General features: G+C 33.6%; 4 protein-coding genes across 4 annotated transcripts; all 4 read left to right on the top strand.

The window, feature by feature from the left end:
* The first annotated feature begins 2821 nt into the window (after nt 1-2821).
* LOC113709548 (O-acetylstemmadenine oxidase-like) lies at nt 2822-4541 on the top strand. Its single transcript, XM_027232336.2, has one exon. It carries the CDS (start codon nt 2822-2824, stop codon nt 4403-4405), a length of 1584 nt encoding a protein of 527 aa, XP_027088137.1. The 3' UTR covers nt 4406-4541.
* Nucleotides 4542-10402: 5861 nt separating this feature from the next.
* On the top strand, nt 10403-12294 carry LOC113709513 (O-acetylstemmadenine oxidase-like). The gene has a single exon (XM_027232289.2). The coding sequence runs from the start codon at nt 10511-10513 to the stop codon at nt 12197-12199; it is 1689 nt and encodes a 562-aa protein (XP_027088090.1). The 5' UTR covers nt 10403-10510; the 3' UTR covers nt 12200-12294.
* A 1988-nt stretch (nt 12295-14282) lies between these two features.
* Nucleotides 14283-14947, top strand: LOC113708211 (monolignol oxidoreductase AtBBE-like 13). The gene is made up of 3 exons (XM_072065763.1): nt 14283-14355; nt 14408-14461; nt 14517-14947. Exons 1-3 carry the CDS (start codon nt 14283-14285, stop codon nt 14945-14947), a joined length of 558 nt encoding a protein of 185 aa, XP_071921864.1.
* Nucleotides 14948-21362: 6415 nt separating this feature from the next.
* LOC113709872 (berberine bridge enzyme-like 22) lies at nt 21363-22935 on the top strand. Its single transcript, XM_027232721.2, has one exon. The coding sequence runs from the start codon at nt 21370-21372 to the stop codon at nt 22933-22935; it is 1566 nt and encodes a 521-aa protein (XP_027088522.2). The 5' UTR covers nt 21363-21369.
* The last annotated feature ends 64 nt before the right edge of the window (nt 22936-22999 follow it).

The following is a 22999-nucleotide window of genomic DNA, read 5'->3' as shown; positions in this document are numbered from 1 at the left end:
AAAGAATTATCTCTAAACTAATTTCCTAAGAAGAAGAAATATCCCTAGTCAACTACGTATCTAATAAGATAAGATAATAAGATGAGACAGTTGTTTTTTTTTTTTGGTTGCCTGCCACAGTATCCAGGGCTTTGCCCTGACTAATCCGTTGGTCGACCCGGGTCGCACACCTGGCTGTGGTGGGTGAGTCTCCCAACAAGGATAGCTGCATACGCCAGGTTTCGAACCCGAGACCTGCTTAAGCGGAACCAAGCTGCTTACCACTTGGCCCAACCCCAGTTGGTGATGAGACAGTTGTTGAAGGAGTATTATCAGAAGTATAAGCGCATGCCAAAACTCTCAAAACATCCTTTGTACTTAGACATAGGATGTTAATAACTAATGAAATTTTCAAACGCCTGCACCTTTGATAAATGCTATTTAGGATAAATTTGAATTGTTATACTTATTTTCACTTGAACTATATCTTCATTTAGGGATACGCAATTTTTTCCACCCGAAATAGACAGGAAGAAGTGTCCATTTTTATAGTATAACTAAACCTTAAATTCCAGTCAGTGCTTCTGTTGTAATTTAAGACCTTCGTCAAATGACAAATTGCAAGGTTACAATCCGTAACTCGCCATCAAGTCATGAACACATATTGGGTGCAATTTTGTTCGTTTCATTTTGGGTTCAATTCGAATTTAATATAGTTATGGTGTCATTGTTTTAAAATTAAGAGAAGCCGCTGCACACTGGAGCTTTTGTCAAATGTAATACTACTAGAAAGAGCTGCAGGCGATTAATAATTCTACTTATTTTGACCAGATTTATCCTTATAAAATCCAGCACCCAGAATTTACGCTTATCACATTTATTTTTTCAACAAAGCGTTGAGGAAGTTATCTAAGGGGGACTCACCAAAATCCAACATCCAAGCAATTGCTAACTGGAAGGGAACTCAATGGATCGTAAACACTCACACTCGGCTCTCTACTGAACCGATGTGGGAGAAAGGAGACACATAACTTATCACATTTATTAAGTTGAAGTAAATATTCAAACTTAGACAACTGTGAAACACAATGCAGCTGTCAAGTTTATCAACCACTTGAATATTCCAGCATATATAGACAACCCAAAAATGTTGAAATCCTACTTTGGGATTTAATAGTTGACTTTCACTCACACCATTAAAGAGAGGGGACATACAAATGGGCAACTTGAAAGATGTGATGCACAAAATCTTTATGCGCTGTGTTTTTTTTTTTTTTTTTTTATAAATTTGAAGCAAAACCCTTTACAGGAAAAAGTCAAACTTTTCACAATTTTGGCATAGCCAACAAAAGAAAATGCCTTTGATGGTACGAAGCCAACCTTATTGCTTCATTCACCCGTCTTAATGGAAATAATAGCTATCTCGATTTACATATTTTTACTGCACATTTCAAAGTCTAGCTTTCTTAATCATAATCCAGGACTCCTGTATTTGCCACTAACAAGTAACACCAACAAAATTAGGTTTACAACTCCTATTGGGTCGAATCGGGCTGGCTCCATGTAAGTTGTTCATTTCAAAACTAATTTTTGTACTTTAAAATAAATTGACGACTTAGATCTAGGTCATATCAGGTTAACTCGATCTGAGGCATCAGTTGCTTTGATCTCCAATCTCTGCAATTATAGTGAAACAACTCTCTTTAAACCCTTGGTCTTTTACCTCTACACTACAAGAAAAAGTTCCTACGAGGAACATATTAGTGGATTCTATATAGTAAAGTCAAGCTATCAGATTCTGTTTTAGCCAAGTAATAGGTAGCTTAATTTTTATGTTTTTAGTTTTTCTTTTGGTAAGATTGCTACTAAGCAACATTAATAGATTACAACTAAGGGTGCATTTGATAAAATTGAAGTTTGAAATCTAAAATCTGAATCCATTAAATTATTGAATTATGAAGTATTAAATCTAATACATTTAAGTGTATATCGTATTCAATGATAAGTGAATAGCTTATTACTTAATTTTGGAAGCAAGTTTTGCTTAATAAATTCAGTGCTACTTAATTAATTCAGATATTTAATTTTTTATTATTAAACAGTTTGAATATATTTAAGATCTGAATCCGTTAAATTTAAGTATTGAATTGAGTTATCAAACAAGATCTAAATAACATTTATAGGCTGAATTCATATTCGCTCAACTGAAAGAAAAGTGAGCTTTTAAGTTTTAACACGCCTAGAAGTAAACATTAAGTAGCACATACAAACTCTTTTCTTCCTAGAATTCCAATTAAATTAGTAGATACATTAATTAGATAACGCTGAAATTCCTATATCAACTCTCAAGCTCTCCTAACTCCCTTTGTCCTTGTAAGTTTTAACATCTCTATTGGACCAAATGAGAAACGAGACATACAAATTGATTTTGGCCTTTCCCCCCTTCCCAAAGCTGATGATGAAACTGGACCGGTGGACAAATTGTTTAAAATGGACCACTGAGTGTTCCCTGTATGGGCCCCTCCTGGGTAGTTCGGTTGGTCACGAGATCCTCTTTAGGTACCATTGTTCATTCTCCTCCACCAGGGATCGAGTTCCAGTGGTTACCGGTTCGAGAAGATGTGGCCTCTCCTCTCGGACCTCAGGGGGATTAGTCGGGTCCAGCATACCCGAAGCCCGAATACCCCTGAGTAGACAAAAAAAAAAGAAAAAGAGTGTTCCCTGTATGGTTTGACTCTGACTAGGGACTTTTCTTCAAATCTTCCAACATGGCCAATCAGGGATAGTATATATATTTGCCATAGTAGGAAGGAAAAGAAGTAGATATTGAACAAAGAAAGAAATGGAGAAAAAACATATCTCCTTAGTTTTAACTTTCATTTCCCTGTTCCTTCTTACTTCATCATCACATTCATATTTGATCCTTGATAATTTCATTGAATGCTTTTCACATGATTTTCCATTGTCTACTACATCGCTGGATGTTATACATACTCCAAGCAATTCCTCTTACTCATCCCTCTTGGAATCTCCGATCAGAAACCTAAGATTTCTCACTTCCACTACCCCTAAACCACTAGCTGTCATAACACCTTCCACTTATGATCATGTCCAGGCCACAGTTACGTGTTGTAGAAAACATGGAGTACAAATTCGAACACGAAGTGGCGGCCATGACTACGAGGGCCTGTCCTATACATCTAACGTTCCTTTCATCATACTTGATCTTGTAAACCTTAGAGCAATAGATGTCAACTCGGAGGAAAACAGTGCATGGGTTCAGTCTGGAGCTTCCCTTGGCGAATTGTATTATTGGATTTCGCAGAAAAGCCCAAGCCATGGCTTTCCAGCTGGAATTTGTCCAACAATTGGAGTTGGTGGACACTTCAGTGGAGGTGGCTATGGTACCATATCGAGAAAATATGGATTAGCAGCTGATAATGTTCTTGATGCAGTCATAGTTAATGCTGACGGGCAAATTCTTGATAGAAAATCCATGGGGGAAGACTTGTTTTGGGCAATCAGAGGAGGTGGAGGATCAAGTTTTGGAGTCATAGTTGCCTGGAAAATCAAAATTTCCTATGTTCCACCACTTGTAACAGTTTTTAGCCCATCCAGGACTCTAGACCAAGGTGCTACTAATCTTGTTTACAAGTGGGAACAAATTGCAAACAAGCTCCCTGAAGATTTATTCATCAGGTTAGTTATAGTAGCGGATGGAGAAGGAAAGAATAGAACAATTCGAGTTACTTTCAACTCATTATTCCTTGGGAGGACTGATCAACTTCTCGAAGTAATGAAAGAAAGTTTTCCTGAACTTGGTTTGATAAAAGAAGATTGTAGGGAGATGAGTTGGATTGAAACAATACTTTATTTTGACAATAGAAATGGGCAAACCATAGATGGCCTTAAAAATAGGGTACCTGACCCAAAGGGTTTCTTCAAAGCAACTTCAGATTATGTGGAGGAACCATTATCTCAGGCAGCATTAGAGAAGCTATGGAAATGGTGCTTGGAGGAAGAAAGACCTGCACTTATTTTTGAACCCTATGGAGGAATAATGGATAAGATACCCGAGTGGCAACTTCCATTTCCCCATAGAAAAGGTAATTTGTATAATATTCAGTACTTTGTACAGTGGAGTGTTGGAAGTAATGAAGCATCAGAAAGGCACATAAATTGGATGAGAAGGTTGTATCAACATATGACCCCATATGTATCAAAAGGACCAAGAAGGGCTTACTTGAATTACAGGGATCTAGATTTTGGTGTTCATAGTAATATTTCTGGTACAACTTACTCAGAAGCCAAAAAATGGGGAGCCAAGTATTTTAGCAAAAATTATAGGGCATTGGCATTCATCAAGGGTAAAGTTGATCCTGAAAATTTCTTCAATGATGAGCAAAGCATTCCTCCCTTTAAGTGAAGGGGGTGTGGCCCTTTTACCTTTGTTCTCTCTCTTGTATCATTAGTAAAGTTGTGTAGGTTCAATAAATTTACATATGTAAGGCTTTATTGATGTTTATTTTCTTCGTGCAAAATGAATAAAACGAGAAATTTTATTCTTATGTGAAGAACTCTTTTGAAATTTGACTTGCATATAGGCCTTGCTATTCTCTACTTATTAGGCTTCTCTTTGACTTTCCCAAGTTATTAGTCCTTGTACCGTCACGCTTTTGTTCCATGAGAGTTCCTGTTTCAAAAGAGAAAAGTCCCAAAGTGATCAAATTCTAATAGTTGAAAATTTAATTTGAAGGAAGAACTCAATCTTGATTACTAATTAACTATTAGTCGTGGAGGCTAGTGGTCAAAGAGTTGAACTCTCGCCTCACAAAAATCAGAATTCAATCCTAGTGAGGGAATAGGGCAATAATGGCCAGCCCCTGAACTTGCATTAACATGAATAGACATGGTATTGCAATCGACTCTTATGGGGGAATCTTGATTACTTATTTTCTTCTCATGAATCATAATATAACAAACATTTGGATAGCTGTATTGTTTAAAGAAATTCTAAGAGCAGAACAATGCAGTTAGCCAAAAGCAGCCACGACAATATCTTATACTTTTCTCATTATACAAGACAAGAACTTTAATTGCATAGCAAGTCAATGTTTTCAGTCTTTCAAGATTTAGACTAGTTTAATCAATTGGAAAATTGCAACAAATTGCAATTTTGACTACGGAATTATTGCTTTTTTTTTTTTCATATTATTGCTTCAGTGTTAGTTTTGCCTCTTCCTCCAAAAACTAATGAAATCTTTAATTAGCAGCTGAAGCAACCGCAGTTGAAAGATAATTTCCAGATCTATTGAATCCCTAAGTATACGGAGGAAAACAAAATCAAACATGATCTATTGAAGTTAGTCTAGCTCGTAAGAAATCAAATATATATAGGGGTCCTACTTCTGGATAATTTCCATTTGTTTATACAATCAACATCTGTCGGATCCTCTAAATATTAGTCTTTCAAGATTAATTACGCTAGTTTAATCTATTGGAAAATTGTGTGAGATTGTTTAAATTGTATATAATTGTTTCCGTTGAAAATTAAAGCCATGGAGAAAAAGCCTATGCGTTACTGTCACAGACAGCTAATAAATTCAAATAAGAAAATAAGAAACCACGTTCGACATACTAGTATACATTGAATGTACATCTTAAAGACTTAAACATTACTTTTTCTGTTATCAAAAAAAAAAAAAAACACTACTTGTTCTTTCTTCTCTTTTTTTTTCGAAAGACACACTATTAAGCACCTTTTTTTTTTAGTGTAAGCAGAAGGACTCGAACCCGAGACCTCTTGCTTACACTCCCACCCCCCATACCACCCAACCCATCCCTCCCCCAACACTATTAAGCACCTTAAACATTACTTAGGTTTTGTTCTCAATTCTTTTATATTTTACAAAATCTAATTATAGAAACTGATTACAGAGAATAATCAGAATCAGTAAAAGCTTTTTCTTTTGCATGAGTATAGATTTTAGCTTTTTCTAATAGTTAAAAATTTTGTAATTAAAATCCAAAAGTAATCGAAAACATCACAAAATTTAATTTATCTAAAATCACAATCTATCATTAATTAAAATAATTAATCGAGAAAGAAATCCTTGGTTTGGGACAGGCTTAAATTGGGCTGATCTGTCAAACAGCACCCATGTGTAGTTGAGCTAGCTTTTAGGCCTATATTCACCTTTGCAACGCTTATACTAATTGTGCAGCGTCAGCTCAGCCTTGTTATTTTTGGGCTCAACCATTTGAGCCCGATTCAACTGCGCCAACCCAGTCAAGAATGGGGGAAGGAGAATAAATTGCAATGTTGCAGTACTGTCGAGAAAATCATTAAGGTTGTTAATAAACCATCATTCATGATCAATAGGCTAGGGTTCATTTAATAAAAGCTGAAAACTGAATATAAAATCTAAACAATGAAATTTCAAGTGTTGAATATATTAAGCAACTACATTGCAAAAATTAATCAAAGCTTCGTTTCATAGAACTAAAACATTGCATGCTTGAATTTAATTACATTAATAAGAGTGGTATTATAACATAGTATATACTTCAAAAAACTAGAGTTCCTTTTATTATTTTTTTCGAAAACTAAACTTTAGTATATATATATACATACATACATACAGACATATATACATATGTATGAACATACGTACGTATATACACATAGCAAGGCCTTAAAAAATAGCATATACTTCAAATAACTAAAGTTCTACTTATTTTTCTTTTCAGAAACTAAAGTGTAGTGTAGGGTGTGTATGTATGTAAAGTTCAATGCGCGTATATATATATATATATATATATATATATATATATATATATATCAGAAATTAAAGGTCTGTGTGTGTGTGTGTGTGTATGGACACACATATGTATGTATGTATATGTAGTTATGATAATGAATTAAGATGAGAGTTGTTAGATTCGAATTTCTACTAGTCTCAATTTTGATTGTTTGACAACTACACACGAAGGCCTTAAAAAAAAAAAAGAAAGAAAGAAACTACATACCAAGGCCTCGCTGGACACTGACATGTTCAGATTTTGCTTTCATCTTCACTAGAGGAACCAATATCGGTTTATAGCTGAAACTAGGACTAAAGCAACTTGTTTGTTGACACACAAAGGGAATTAGTGGCCGGCCTACAGTAATTTGTAAGATATCCTTTAATAGTATACGAGATTATGGTAAATATGGGATGGATTAATAACTTTATGGTGCAAAGTTTTATATGCAAGTTTGCAACAATTAGTAATTTGAAGGTGTCAAACATCCAAGAAAAAAAAGTTAAAATTGCAAAACGAGAATGCAGAAAAATATTACGGGTACAATGTGAAATTAGTATAATTTGTTATTGATAAATATTTATTGTGTTTTCGGCAATGATTTTTAGCAGCCCAAGAACTTATGCTAATTTCACTGCCGCTGATGTTGTGGCTAAGCATGCTATCATTGGAACATGCTGATGTGGTTGGCGAGCTATTGTACGGGGTAAAATTTATTTAGTTCGCACTTTTGGATAGTCACTACGAATTTTCTTATCAACAAAAAAACGTGCTATAATTGAAAGAAACTGAACTGACTGATTGTAAATCGATTTGATTGAACTGATTAAAATAAGAAGTACACTTACAGACAACTGCTATTTGTTTTGTATTGAAAGATCTTGAGGACTTAAAATTATTGTGGGAAAGCGACCCAAAGGAGAAGAAATGATAAAGAAAATGGAAGACAACAGCTTGGGATTAAACTGTTTCAACGACCCACACATTCCTTTTTTTTTTTTGGTGATAAAAGGGACTACCGACACATTCCATGGCAATCTCATCGTAGCATTATGCCGATGAACTACAACACCACGCTTTCCGGCCCCCTCTTTCTCTGCTGGCCTATTCCCTTTGCCTTCTTTTTATTCTCAATCTTTTCTCTATCGTTCTTCCTCTACAGGAGGGAAATCTTGGCCTCATCTTCCTTCCTCTTATTTTATTTTTGTTTTTGCTTAATAAAATCTCTCCGTAATTATTCTAATGAGTGTTTTCTCTCTCTCTTAATGTTTATTAGTAAGAATCGCCGTCTCTCTTAGGTTATTTTAGTGAGAGTTTTGTTTAATTTTTTGTTTTTTTTCCTTCAAATCTAGACGATCAGTTCTATCTATTAGATATGAAATTTTTTGGATCTGAAATTTGTTGGAACTTCTTGTCAGATCTCAGCATTAGTTTTGAACTGGAACCAGTTGTACAGTAGATCTGATGGAATGGACATGCACAAATATTTATGAAGCAATATGTGTAACTGGTCATATTTGATTTGACGATTTATGACTCATAGTGTAATTTTTTATATTTTATAACTCTATTAAATTTAATAATTTTTTAGATGAGATATATCTATGACATGTTCTATGCATTTTTTTTGTCATTAATGTAGAATTTACTGATTCCCTCCGGCCAGAGTACCTATCACTGATGACTTTCACTGATATCGGCTGTCATTTTGACCGATTACTTGGCCTATTATTTTGAGCCAATTTGTCTTAAATTAAGTCGTAATCTATCAATTGATATTTACCAATTTCATCAGCGACTGGAAACATTTATATTGGCAGTGTTGAGAACTACAAATATTTTGAACTCATGGCCAAGAAGCCCATAATTTCAGCCAATAAGGATAGACCGATGAGGATTTTATTAGTGGAACAATGTGAAGATTCAATTCTTTTGCAATTTTTTTTGCTACAGGTACAATAAATTATTGAGGTTTTCAAATTGATTGGACACAGCTACTCTTTTTTTTTCATTTAGAGATGTCCCAACCTTATTTAGCCAAACTAATCGCTTAAAACTAGCATAGTCCTGCCCAAGAATATCAGAGAGGTATCTCACAGGAGTCGAATCTGGACCTTGCAGTAAAGATTGACGGCTAGTCCAGACCGAGCTACCCGTGGGGGCTAACATAGCTACTCCTCTTACTCATACTCTTGCCGTTTGCCAATTTGAGCTTTCTTTCTACACTGTCATTAGTTACTATACTTTACAATATTTATCAAGAAAATATGTTAAACAATAATGATTTAACATACAAGTTGAATGACTAGTAAGACCAAAGAATATAGGATAATTCTTTTTTCTTTTCTTGTACTTTCATTTTCTATTTACTAGATAAACTCCGATTCCCATACCGATGAAATAAAATTATAACCCTCAACCTTGAAAATATACAACTTGTCCGGTAAAGACTAATCAAATGTTAGAAAGGTTAATTCTAACCAAAAATAATTATAATGGCATTATTGCCCTTCTATTATCATTGAAAATCAAATTATGTATATAATTGTTTCACATTATAGTGGCAAAGAAATACCTAAAACTCTAATATGCTTTAATAGTAGTCAAACTTTAGCACTGAAAATAGACATTCTTTTTAGTAAAATCATCTTAATAAAGGATAAAAAAAATATAATAATTTCCATTTGGATTGATAATGCAAATGTCTTAAGACATCTATTCTATTGTCATTAGGTATGTTACTCTAAATGATATACTTTCTTGCTACAGAGCAAGTGTTTTAAGTCTAATAAAATTATCCACGTCATTATAATATAATTAAAACAATATATTCATCAAATTTTTGTGATCTTGCATCTATAATCACGTTTTGAAGTACAAATCACGGCAGAGTGCTTTTAAACAAAAAAAAAAAAAAATTGAAGCATTGTCCAAGAAATATAAAAAAATATTTTGACACCAAATCCATTAATTTCTATACATACCTCGTTTCCTTTTTATTCTTTGAGATTAAAGTCTTGAGGCCAATACTCATAATTTTGAAAAGAGATTAAAACCATAAGCTTATCTATAATGCATTGTGAAAATTTATAACAATACAAGTCGCTTACTCCATCTAGAGCACATAAATTATGAAAATAACATTTAGAGAATTTTAAATTAATTGTGAAACAATATGAAACTTATTTTCAAGAATTACATGGGATTTTTGTCAAATAGAATGAAGCATATTTGGTCTTAAACATTACAATTTGTACGGTAATCATATGGTCATTTACGCATACTTAAATACAATTATCAATTGTTAAGAAAAAATGCTATTTATTTCACCAAACCACCGATTTTTTTTTTATATGATAACACTTAAATTTTGAAAATATATGCTTTGCACCCTGAACTTTGGGGAAGCCACATTTACAATAGGGGCAATTTTGTATAGAAGTGTGATGCTCGCATTAAAAAATATTAACGATATTATCTTGAGAGCAAAGTGAATATATTTAAAATCAGTAGTGGTAAAGTGTGACTATTCCCGAAATTCGAAGAGGCAAAGCCCTATTAACCCCAAAATATATGCATGTTGGTGCACGCGGCTTGAAGTTCCATCTACAGCCTGTGACTTGTTTGATCCACCAGCCACTTATTATATTTCAAAATCCAGCTAAATCAGCCATGATATGAGCTGTAGGAGAGACAACAAAAATAGAACATTGTGGAAGCTAAAGAAATGGAGAAAAAGAACATCTCCGTGATTTTATTACTACTGTTTTTCAGTTCCCATTTCCTTCTAATTTCATCATATTCTGAGCTGATCCTCAATACTTTTACTGAATGCCTATCCCAAGATTTTGAATCATCTACCTCAATACTGAACATTCTATTTACACCAAGAAATTCTTCATATCAATCTCTTTTGGATTATCCCATTCAAAACCTGAGATACCTTAACTCATCCAGCACAAAACCTCTAGCTATAGTTACCCCTTTAAATTATTCCCACGTCCAGGCCACAATTACTTGTTGCGAGAAGCATGGACTACAAGTTCGAATCAGAAGTGGAGGCCATGACTATGAAGGTCTGTCCTACACTTCAACAGTTTCTTTTGTCATTCTTGATCTTCAAAATCTTAGATCAATCAGCGTTGACTTGGAAGAAAAGAGCGCATGGGTTGAATCAGGAGCTACTGTCGGCGAATTGTATTATTGGATTGCACAGAAAAGTCCAAGTTTCGGATTCCCAGCTGGAATTTGCCCAACAGTTGGTGTTGGTGGACACTTCAGTGGAGGTGGCTTTGGTACCATGATAAGAAAATATGGACTAGCGGCTGATAATATTCTTGATGCTGTCATTATCGACGTTAAAGGACGAATTCTTGATAGAAAATCCATGGGAGAAGACCTGTTCTGGGCTATCAGAGGAGGTGGAGGATCAAGTTTTGGTGTCATAGTCGCTTGGAAGATTAAGCTTTTGTATGTCCCGCAGATTGTTACTGTTTTTAGCACCGGAAGGACCCTAGCCCAAGGGGCCACTGACCTCGTTTACAAGTGGCAACATATAGGACATAAGCTTCCTCAAGATCTATTCATCAGGGTGATTATAGAAGCTAATGGAGAAGGGGAAAATCGAACAATTCGAACCACATTCAACTCATTATTTCTTGGTAGAATTGATAAACTAGTTGATATAATGAAGGAAAGTTTTCCTGAACTTGGCTTGAGAAAAGAAGACTGCATTGAGTTGAGTTGGATTGAATCAGCACTGTATTTCTGGGGATACAAAGAGGGAAAAACCATAGAAGCCCTTAGAGATAGAGTGCCTGAACCAAAGAGCTTTTTCAAGGCTACATCTGATTTTGTCAAGGAACCATTGTCTCATGCTGCGCTAGAACAGTTGTGGAAATGGTGCTTGGAAGAAGAGAAACCAATAGTGATTTTTGATCCTTTCGGAGGAAGAATGGATGAGATTCCAGAGTCAGAAATTCCATTTCCCCATAGAAAAGGTAATCTATTTAATATTCAGTATTTGGTGAAGTGGGATAACCAAGACACTGAAGCATCAGAAAGGCACATAAATTGGATCAGAAGGCTGTACAAAAATATGACCCCACATGCATCAAAAGGTCCAAGAAGTGCTTATTTTAATTACAGAGATCTTGACTTTGGTGTTGAAAATATTTCTGGGGCTAGCTTTGTAGAAGCCAAAAAATGGGGTGACAAGTATTTCAGTGGCAATTTCGGGAGATTGGCAATAGTTAAGGGTGAAGCCGACCCACAAAATTTCTTCAGTGACGAACAAAGCATCCCACCTCTTATTTGTCCAAGCCACAGTATATTGAGTCATCAAAATGGAGCATACACTCTTGATTCGTGTTCTCCGGGTAAGTTGCAACCTTGGTCCCTTGTGGCTTCTTTGTGAGGCACAGCAAGATTCAAGTGTAGCTGGTCTTATAGTTTATTTGTCGGTAGAAATTTAAAAAGGGGACAACTCTCTCTGTTTTTTTCTTGGAACAACTCTCTTATTCAAGTGTGCAAATTAATTTTATGATATTTCAATTTTACAGATATAGAATATTTTCCAATTTCCTCAAGTTAATGATTTTTTATTTTTACATATACTCAAGTTATTGATCGTTGTGAAGGAAAAAGAATTAGTAAAGTAAAGTTGTCATCAAATCTCAACGTGCATAAATGAGCATGGTTTTTAATTATCTTTTTGTTTTTTCAACTATTTTTTATCTCATCTGCAATATATTAGAGAAAGTGCTGCAGTAGAATTCTAAAAATATTTTTCAAACAATCTTCTATATATCTTGGCCAACATATTTTCATTTTAACTTGGGAGTTTGACTATCTTTTATCCCGGAATAATGTTGCAAGATGAGGTATATTTCTGAGTGGACAAGGCTTTGGAATGTTTAACTTGGCTTTTGTAACTGTTCCCTTTGAAACAACATGCCTTGTGTTTGCTCCATTGAATATGATTGCTTTATCTTTGTCCCTCAAGTATTTATATATTTGGTTGGGAACAATTATCATTATTTTGTTTGTCTATATATGAGTCTCGTATTAAGTTATTTTCTGAAACGAAAATTTAGAAGGTAACACTAACCTTGTTTTTTCATTTGTATCATTGTAATACGTACAAGGTAAAGAGTTGGCTCACAAATTTCTTGTGGGTAAAAATGAATTTATAAACTCTTTGGACTACGTTGTAGTATTTAGGCACGTCAATGGGTCGAATTTTATCCAAATCCAACCTGAACCCAATATATTTGAATAAGATTTGGGTTTAATTGTTAAATTTAGATTCTATCCAGACCAACATCTCATAAGAGAGTCATGAGTTTGGGTAGGATATGATTTTCTATGATCTAGACTTAAATCCAAATCCATACTAGTTCTCTGTTTGAGTTTGTAATATTGCATTCAATATCTTGAATTAATGTTAAATTTATTATTTGAAAATAAAAATTAGATAGTATTTATGTTATTTTTAAACTCTATATATTTTCAAAATATTTTTATTTTAATTTTTCATTGTATGTTTAGAAAAATATCCATGGATACTCAATTGATACCCAAACCCATGAAGGTATGGATCTAGATTCACCTTTTCAAACCCATAAAATTTTGGGTATGGGTCTGGCTAAATTTAATATATTTGAATCTACCAAGTTATTCAACCTAGATCCTGCCTATTGCCACGCATAGTATTTAGTCTAAACATTAATTAGTGTTTTCTTAGCGAACAAAGATTAATCTTAATAATTGGAAACCATGATCCACCAATTGATGTACACATCCTACCCTTCACTTGTTTGCCTAATAGTCATTCCAACATAGGAATAAATTTCCAGTTATGATGCAGACATTTTCCATATTTAATTTGTTGACTAGGATTAAGCACAACATCTTCCTCTAACATCCTCTCTTTGAAAATCCCAGAGCATGTAGAATTTAATGTCGTTTAATATATATATATCCTCATTAAATTTGTTCTGTTTCTATCTTTTTCTTGTCAGTTACATGTAAAGAAGAATATTTATGTCAAAAGAGATTCACAAATCTGACGTTAATTCTGTGGTAACATAACGAAATGTTCCCTCTAGTTTCTACAATATTTGCTGTATTTTGCTTCCTTTTTTTTTTTTTTTTTTACCGCTGAAGCCCAACAATGGATTCATGGACCAATTGATAACTTTCAAGAATGCCTTTCTACGGAATCTCGCCCATTCACACTGGTAAAACATATAACGCTTAAATTTTGGTCAGAATCATATGAAACCATCCTTCAAGAAAGAGTAAGAAACCTAAGATTTAACTCCACTCTAACACCAAAACCTTACTGCATAATCATCCCAGAAAATGCCCATCATGTTAGAGGAGCCATAATTTGTTGCAAAAAGTTTAAGTTTAGTCTTGAAATTAGAATCCGAAGCGGTGGTCATGATTATGAAGGAATCTCCTATACATCTCCTAGACCTTATGTCCTTCTAGACATGTCGAAAATACGAGAAATCGATGTAGATTTGAAAAATCAGACAGCTTGGGTGGGAACTGGTGCCATACTAGGTGAGTTGTACTATCACATTGCAAATAAAAGTGCAACACCTGCCTTTTCCAGCCGGTGTTTGCCCTAGTGTAGGCATTGGCGGGCATTTCAGTGGAGGGGGACAAGGTATGTTAACGAGGAAATATGGTCTAGCTTGATGCTGTAATTGTTGATGCTCAAGGAAGAATTATTGATCGAAATATGATGGGGGAGGATTTTTTTTGGGCTATTAGAGGAGGAGGAGCAGCGAGTTTCGGAGTTGTAGTCAAATGGAAGATCAAATTAGTGCCAGTACCTCCAATAGTCGCGACATTTGCAGTCACTAGGACACATGAAGAAGGAGCTAACAGGGTTTTTTTTATATGGCAACATTTGATTGATAAATTGCCTAAAGAGATTGTGTTAAGAATTTTGATAACACCAGCTAAGACAGCAACAGGAGAACCAAGCATGAAGGCAGCATTTCAGGGATTATATCTGGGAAGTATTCTTTTGCAGCCTTATGGGGGAATATTCAATGAAATTCCAAGGAGTCAGACTCCTTTCCCTCACAGAGCTGGGACTCTGTACAATGTACATTATTACGCAATGTGGCATGGAGAGAGAACTTAGATCATCAAAGAGAGATTGGATTGGCTGCATAGGATCTATGATTTCATGGGTGATTTCGTCGAAAAACCAAGGACTGCATACCAAATTACAGGGATTTAGATTTGGGAAAGAATGATTATTTGGATGAAAGTTACTCTAAAGCAAGCGTTTGGGGTCGTGCATATTTCAAAGACAATTTCAAGAAATTAGCACAAGTGAAACAGCGGGTGGATCCTGGAAACTTTTTTAGGCATGAGCAAAGCATACCACCTCTTAGGAAGAGGAAAGCAGTATATCCACAAGATTAATAGTTGTCAATGGAATTCATTTACTCTTTCAAAACAACCACCCTGCACATCTTATGGCTAGTTTTCTACATGCTCTATCAATTTCAATTGATTATGATTAATATTGGTATTCTGGAGACTTTGAGAGAGGGAGGAGGAAGAAAAAAGAAAGAAGATCAGGAGTAGTTATTCTACATGGTAGTGTATTTTTAGTACCCTTTTAGTTTCTAGTAATAGCTTAATAAATGCATATTTTCATGGTATAGATGTTCTGGGTTCAAATCCCATTTATTTTCCTTACTTCTTACATTCTACCCTTTCCCTACTGAAATTTTTTTTTTTTTTTTAAAAAAAAGCATTCCTTGACGTTCAATGTTGAAGTGAACTATTAGATCTAATAATTTCCTTTATCTTAGAATCGATATTGTACCTCCAAAATATAATTATGTAATACCTAATGCAGTGAAAAAGATTGTGCAAATATATTGAGAGCTGCGATGATGGATTTGGTGTATGATTATTTTTTCCATTTTTGCTTAGAAGAAAAAAGAATTAAGGGCGATCAGATTAGCAAATTCTCTCTATGCGTATCATTTCCCTAGCTCGGAGTGTCTTAGTACTGGTAGTAACAGAAGTCACTTAGGCAAACATATCATGATGGTCCGAACAAGATGTAACTAAATAAAAAATTGGATTATTAACCTTAACAGTATATATACTATTAATCTTGGATGAATGACATCTATGTAAAATTTGAATTTAAAATTTAACATTTATACATGTTTCATAGATTTAATAATAATAATGTACACACTGTCAGTGTATATAAGATTTATTATAAAAAATTGGATTTAGTTTATATATAACAACTACTATCACAAACTGTACAAAACATCGTTTCAAATCAACTGTTCCGAATTTTGTTTCTGTCCCGTCTGTCCATCCCTATTTAACTATCATGTATATTGTGCTGTTGGATTTATCCCCCAATAGAATCCTAAAAATTATTGATTGTTGGACTATCCCTTTCTCACAAAAACCTGCTAATCTTGTAAAAAAGATTATTAGTGTAAAATCTTTGGCAAACAATTGAAAGAAACTAATTGAGCTGTCATGTGAAACACACATCACCTATTAAAACAACAACAAAGATTACTGCTTTAATTCTTTATCTTTAAGAAGTTATCTACTATTTAGTTTCTTACTATAGTTGGCTAATGTAATATCGTGAATGGAAAACTTGAATTTAGAGGCTTGTAAAGGTTTTTTACCAGTAATTTGGACCCAAAATGTATAAAAGTCTTATAGCTCCTAAAACTGACTCAATATAATTCATTGCCCAAGAAAGAAAAAATTCATACTTCAACAAACATATCAATGTGTGGCGAATCTTAAGATTTTTTATACATTGTTTTGTATTTTTCAAAATTTAGGTGTTGTCCTAGATTGGTGGCACAAAAGTCGAGGTAAGTTTTGTTGTAATTTTATACTCTAACATTTTGCATTTTACTAGATAAAATGTCATAGAAACCTGAAAACCTCAAAGTATATTAGAACTTATTCGGAGTTGTGGTAGCTTACAAAAAGACTTCAATTAGTAGAGCCATTTGTCAAAGTGCTTATTAAGTGCTTAATTATATTGTTTGAGTACATATTTGTATAAGCACTTTTTCTATTTGACGATATGTAATATTAAAATTCTAAAGCATATTTATCTCTTCGCTTATATCAAAATTTATAATGAAATTATTAAAGTTCATTTTTTATTTTTTGAAACATAAAAGTGACTCTAAAAGTATCAAGTTTGAGGTTGCATCAAAAGTACTTTAATGGACAAAAACTCTACTCCTAAATTCTAGGAATGATGTTCGCCAAATATGTTAAAAGTGCTTTTATCTTCTAAAATACTTTCTAGCAAAAGCATCGCAAACGCCCCAAATGAGGCCTTAGAAAGATACCTAATTTAGGATATGAAATTTATGATGTTATTAAAAAGATTGGCAATTTCAAGTTGTGGGTATTTTTCTGCTATATTTTAACCACTACAAGACAAAATTACTTGACTTTATGTTTAAATTTTGGTTTTAGGTTTTTTCAAGGAATCGAAAAATATTTTTCATCATTTTAAAGTTCTATTTGTGAATTTTGTTGACTCTCATAACTGATTTTTTATTTTCTTTTAAATATTTTTTTATGTAGACTAAAGGCATAGAAAGTCATAAAAATGTCTCTTAACTCTGTTAGAAACTCTCATTATTCTATGAAAGGGAACATTGTGGCTAAATTTGCACATAAAAATATCAAAGTGTTGGGTAATTTTTTATGACATTTTAATCAGAAAAAGACATAACAACTTCAATTTATGTTTAAAAGTTTATTTTAGGAGTTTTCAAGAACCAAAAATTATTTTGCTTCATTTAAAAGTGTTTTGGGTGAGTTTTTGGACCTTTAGAAATTATTTTTGTAATTCTAAATATCCTTTGCATACACTAGTCGAACAATAAACTGTAAAAAGCTCTCTTAAGTGTATAAACAACTCTTACTTTTCTACTAAAAGAATCACATTGGGTATTTTTAATGTATAAGGACTAAATAATTTGTAAGAACATCTAAATGAAATTCAATTTTAACTTTTTTTTTTTAAGATTAAGGAGATACTCTAAGCTTTACAGGACCTCATGTAATAGATTAATAGCTAAAAAAAATTTTTTTTTTGCTAGAAAAATGGTTTCTAAGCATGTTGTGGATGTTGCTGTCCTTAAGATTTAATTCGTCCCCACAATTAGTATGCGAAGGGGTTCTAAAAATTAACCGCTACAATATAATACCTATTTGACAACGTTTTGCACCATTGATCAAACTACTTAATATTTGAAGGGCTTGCGAGAATATTTTTCAGAGTGTTTTGTGTAGAGGAGAAAATTTAGGAGAAACAATAGTGAATCTTATGAATTGTTGTATGTCCTTGTAACCATTTCATAGTTATCTATATAAGGGGTTATGTCTGAACAATGAAGAAAACAAATCCCTTATTCAATTCAACAAACAAATGAAGAGTTACGAGAGCCATACATATTCACAAACAAATAACTACACATAATTGACATCGAACAAAAGTGCCATTATTTTGAAGTTCTCCTTCATTTTTCAGTTCAAGACTTGAAGGCTAAACCAAGCACAAAGCTAGCCAAAGTAGAAAACTAAGCAGCCTATCTATAGGGTTGAAAAGCAGTAGTAGTGGGTCGGAGAGTAATGTGTGTGTGTGTGTGGGTAAAATACAAAAAAACTCCATGTGATTTGACAAATATTTAATTTAACTTCCTCTGGTTTGGAACCTACACTATAACTCCCTGTGGTTTTCGACTAAATTGAAAATTGGACTGAAAAGATCTAATTTAACCGTGGTGTGTGAAATGTCAATATTGCACCTACTCTACGTGAGATACTTTCCATTCAATTTTCAATTTAGTCAAAATGGCATGAAGTTATAATGTAGTTTTTTAAACTAGAGGAAGTAAAATTGAACATTTGATAAATCATGAGGAGTTCATTTATATAGGAGCAATATTGATATTTCACTTATAACCGTTAGATTAAATGCTTTTCATCTAATTTTCAATTTAATTGAAACTACATGGAGCTATATTGTAGATTTTCAAATCAAAAGAAGTTAAATTGAGCATTTAGCAAAACACAAGAAGTTTTTTGGTATTTTACATGCGCGCACACGTATGTATAGGAATTGGATTTCAAGAATTCATTCTCAAAAGATGTTAACACACACTAGAGTTTGGATATATTGGTTTTAGTGAAATCCCACTTATCGAGACCCAAAATCCAATTTAGATTGTTACAACAAGTTTTTTTATTTTTCTTTTCCAAAATATGACACTTCTAATCCTACTTAATTTTTTAGCCTCTGGATCTATTACTGGATTTTTTTTTTTCTTTTCTTTTGGTTAGTTGTAAACCTGTGTGGCGCGCGAATAACTCATTGTAAGCATGATGCTTTCCAAAGAGCATTTCTCATCCTTTGCTCGTCCAAATGTACCTTTAGCTAACATCTTGGTATTGAATCTGTTTTTTCTCCAAAAAACAAAAAAGTAGCAGAAATATTCTTACGAATTTATTATAGAAGATCATTAAATTCTAAATGTTCAACTACATACTATTTTTTAAAACAGTTATACTTGAATTTGTTATAATGTTATAGTATTGATTGAGTATTCTAATGCATAGACAGAAGCTAACGAGTATTTTTTTGAGATAGTTTACAATGATTATACACCTAGAATTACATATTTATTTTTTTGATTAATAAAAAAGATGCAGCGATTCATTTTCTCATGAATGAATATCTAATTTTAAACAAAGTTAATGAACTTACCAATGTAATAATTAAAACCACACTATGCAAAGTACGGATACTAAAATCCACAATATGTTAAAAAAGATAAAGTTGTTAGAAAGATTGGAACCATAAGATAAATCCAATTAGATTTTCTCTTCAACTAGATAAAGAGTTAGCAGTTAAAATATAAGTTAAAAAATAAGATACTTAATATATATGAAACACATCTATATAAAAGTTGTTGGAGGAGAGTTGGATATACAAACAGTTAACTCCATATTACCTAATTGGCCCATCACTTCTCTAAAATTAATTATGACTAATAAGAGAGAAAATACTTGATTAAGTTTTTATGCATGTATGCATATATATATATATATATATATATATATATATATTTGTATGCATGTCTGCATATATCTTGATAGTTAGTAATATAATTCAAGAATTTTTAATAATCTGAAAAAAGGGAGAGAGGGATACATCTAATTCATGTCTGATATGTTTAAGGAGGCAGAAAGTTAATGTATAATTTTATTAGTTATTGTGAGCCATTTAATATTAGTTGATTTAGGGGGTGATCCATAATCTTTTTAGTTGTAATAAGTGAGTGATTTAGTTGGTGAGTTGTGAATAACTAATCAAAGGTATTATTAGACATAAGCACAAATTGTAACACCTTAGGAGGTCCCGGGCATTAAATGTGGTAGGATATTACTAGATTAATAGAATTAAATAAGATCTTGTTTTGATCGCGAGTTTTCGCAGAAAAATTTTGGAATATCGATATATTTTCTAATCACCTTTTTTACCTCGCACACATTACATCATTACAGTATATTTTTCTATAAAAACTCCAAAAACTTACAATCCAAATAAGGCCTAAGCAATCTCAAGAACTCAGGTTATTTTGTACGTTTTATCAAATCCTTGAGCCGGAATTATGGAAATATTTAATTGGATAAAGTGCACTACTCGTTACCAAACTTATACAAAACCTTATGTGGTTAATAATACTACTATTTCCTATATCAATTGGGCCATACATACTATTTGCTTGATTAAGAGACAAAAGTCATGGCAAGTTAAGCCCACAATCACATTACTGACAACATCATGGATGAATAATAATATGTGGGCTAGATGAAACTTTCAAAGGGCTTATTCGCTGTGGATGCACTTTTGTCCAAAAATCATCCTAAAGTAAAGCAGAGAAGTCTTACCAAAAAGTTATTACTCAGTTGATTTCCGATTGGTCTAGTGACTGAGGTTGAAACCTCTCCGCGCCTTCCGTTTCTCAAGTCCTAAGCCTCTTGTACAGGAAATTTAAAAAAAAAAAAAAACAAATGATCATTGAGTTTTTAAATCTTTGGAACGTAATAGAATTATCTTAGTAAAAATAAAAAATAAAAGAAGATTCTGAAAACTAGAAAATCACAGCCCTAAAACTGGAAGATATTAATGAGCATGGTGACAAATTTACGATCTCCTTGCAGAACATCAATTATCAATACGCAAGAACCAAACTACATCCAAGATTGTCCATTATTAGCCATGTCCGATTTGCCAAATGGACATTTCAAGATGAGCAAGAGCATGGTTTAGTGTAAGTAAAAGCCGACCAGAAATAACATCTTACTAACAACAAACAACAAACTGACACTTAAATTCAGTCTTGCATTGAAATAATCGTCTCTTCAATAAGAATTAGCTGATTTAAGAGACTCCTTTTCCAAGAACTTTTAAGACTGAATACAGAGCAACTTAATTTGTCATTTGAACAAGAAGGTAGGAGGAACTAAAACATGAATTTTCATGCAATATTTCTTCTTGTACTTTCAATTTGGCTGAAACATTCTGATGGACTACATGAAGGCTTTGTTAAGTGCATGTCCATGCCCATCAATTCTACTAGCAAAATCAGTATTTCCAAATACATTCACACCCCAAACTCCCAATCATACAAAAATCTACTCCAATCTGCTGAGCAAAATCCAAGATGGTACAATTCCACAACTCGTAAACCCCTTTTCATTGTTACACCATATAGCGAAATTGAAATTCAAGCAGCCATTTTGTGCAGTAGAAAAAATGGGCTGCAGATTAGAGTGAAGAGTGGCGGTCATGACTATGAAGGCCTCTCATTTCTCTGCAAAAACCCTTTTGTAATCATTGATCTAATTAATCTTCATGCGATTTCTATCAATTTGGAGGATGAAACTGCGTGGATTCAATCAGGGGCAACTCTTGGAGAATTTTACTATGCTATTTCGCATAAAAGTAGCGTCCATGGATTTCCAGCAGGACTTTGTCCCAGTGTTGGAGTTGGCGGGCACTTTAGCGGAGGTGGGATTGGTACCATGATGAGAAAACATGGCCTTGCAGCTGATAATATTCTAGATGCTTATATAGTTGATGTTAATGGGCGAATCCTTGATAGAAAAGCAATGGGAGAAGGTTTGTTCTGGTCTATCAGAGGCGGGGGAGGAGCTAGTTATGGTGTAATATTCTCCTGGAAGATCAAATTGGTTCGCGTTCCAAACATTGTAACGGTTTTTACCATGCAAAAGAAGTTGGATCAAGAAGGAATGAAGCTGGTCGAAAAATGGCAAGAAGTTGCTCCAAAGCTACCTTTAGATTTATTCATTCGAGTAGTCATCCAAAATGGTGAGAATCAAACTGTTGTAGCGTTATTTAACTCACTGTTTTTAGGACCAAAAGAGAAGCTGGTTCCATTGATGAGCGATGAATTTCCCGAGTTAGGTTTACAGAAACAGAATTGCAATGAGATGAGTTGGATTGAATCTGCCCTGTACTTTGCAGGGTTTTCAAAAGGGCAAGCTTTGGAAGTTTTATTGAATAGGACTATTCAATACAAGAGCAAGTTCAAGGCAAAGACAGATTTTGTTGTCCAACCATTACCAGAAAGTGTGCTGAAGGAAATAAGCGAAAGAATTCCTGAAGAACAGTTAGTTTATTTGATTTTGGATCCTTTGGGAGGAAAAATGGATGAAATATCAGATTATGAAATCCCTTTTCCCCACAGGAAGGGAAATTTGTACAACATTCAGTATTTGGTGAAATGGGAAGAAAATGGCCTTGAAGCATCGACAAGTCAAATAAATTGGATTGGAGACTTGTACGAATATATGAAGCCATATGTGTCCAAATCTCCTAGGGCTGGTTACATTAACTACAGGGATCTTGACTTGGGAATCAATTTGAAAGAAAATGCAAGCTACTCACAAGCTAAAATATGGGGGAAGAAATATTTCAAAGGTAATTTTAAGAGATTAGCCAATGTGAAAAGCCAGGTGGATCCGGGGAACTTCTTCAGCAGTGAACAAAGCATTCCACTTCTTGTACACTGAGTGCAATGTTCTAATCCAATTTATGCTAATGGATTGCCTAGTTCGAACCAGATGCTTTATACTT

This window comes from Coffea arabica, chromosome 9e, assembly GCF_036785885.1.
Source record: "Coffea arabica cultivar ET-39 chromosome 9e, Coffea Arabica ET-39 HiFi, whole genome shotgun sequence".
Taxonomy (NCBI): Eukaryota; Viridiplantae; Streptophyta; class Magnoliopsida; order Gentianales; family Rubiaceae; genus Coffea; species Coffea arabica.
Note: the sequence above shows the minus strand (reverse complement) of the source record. Positions and strands in the feature narration are given on the sequence as shown.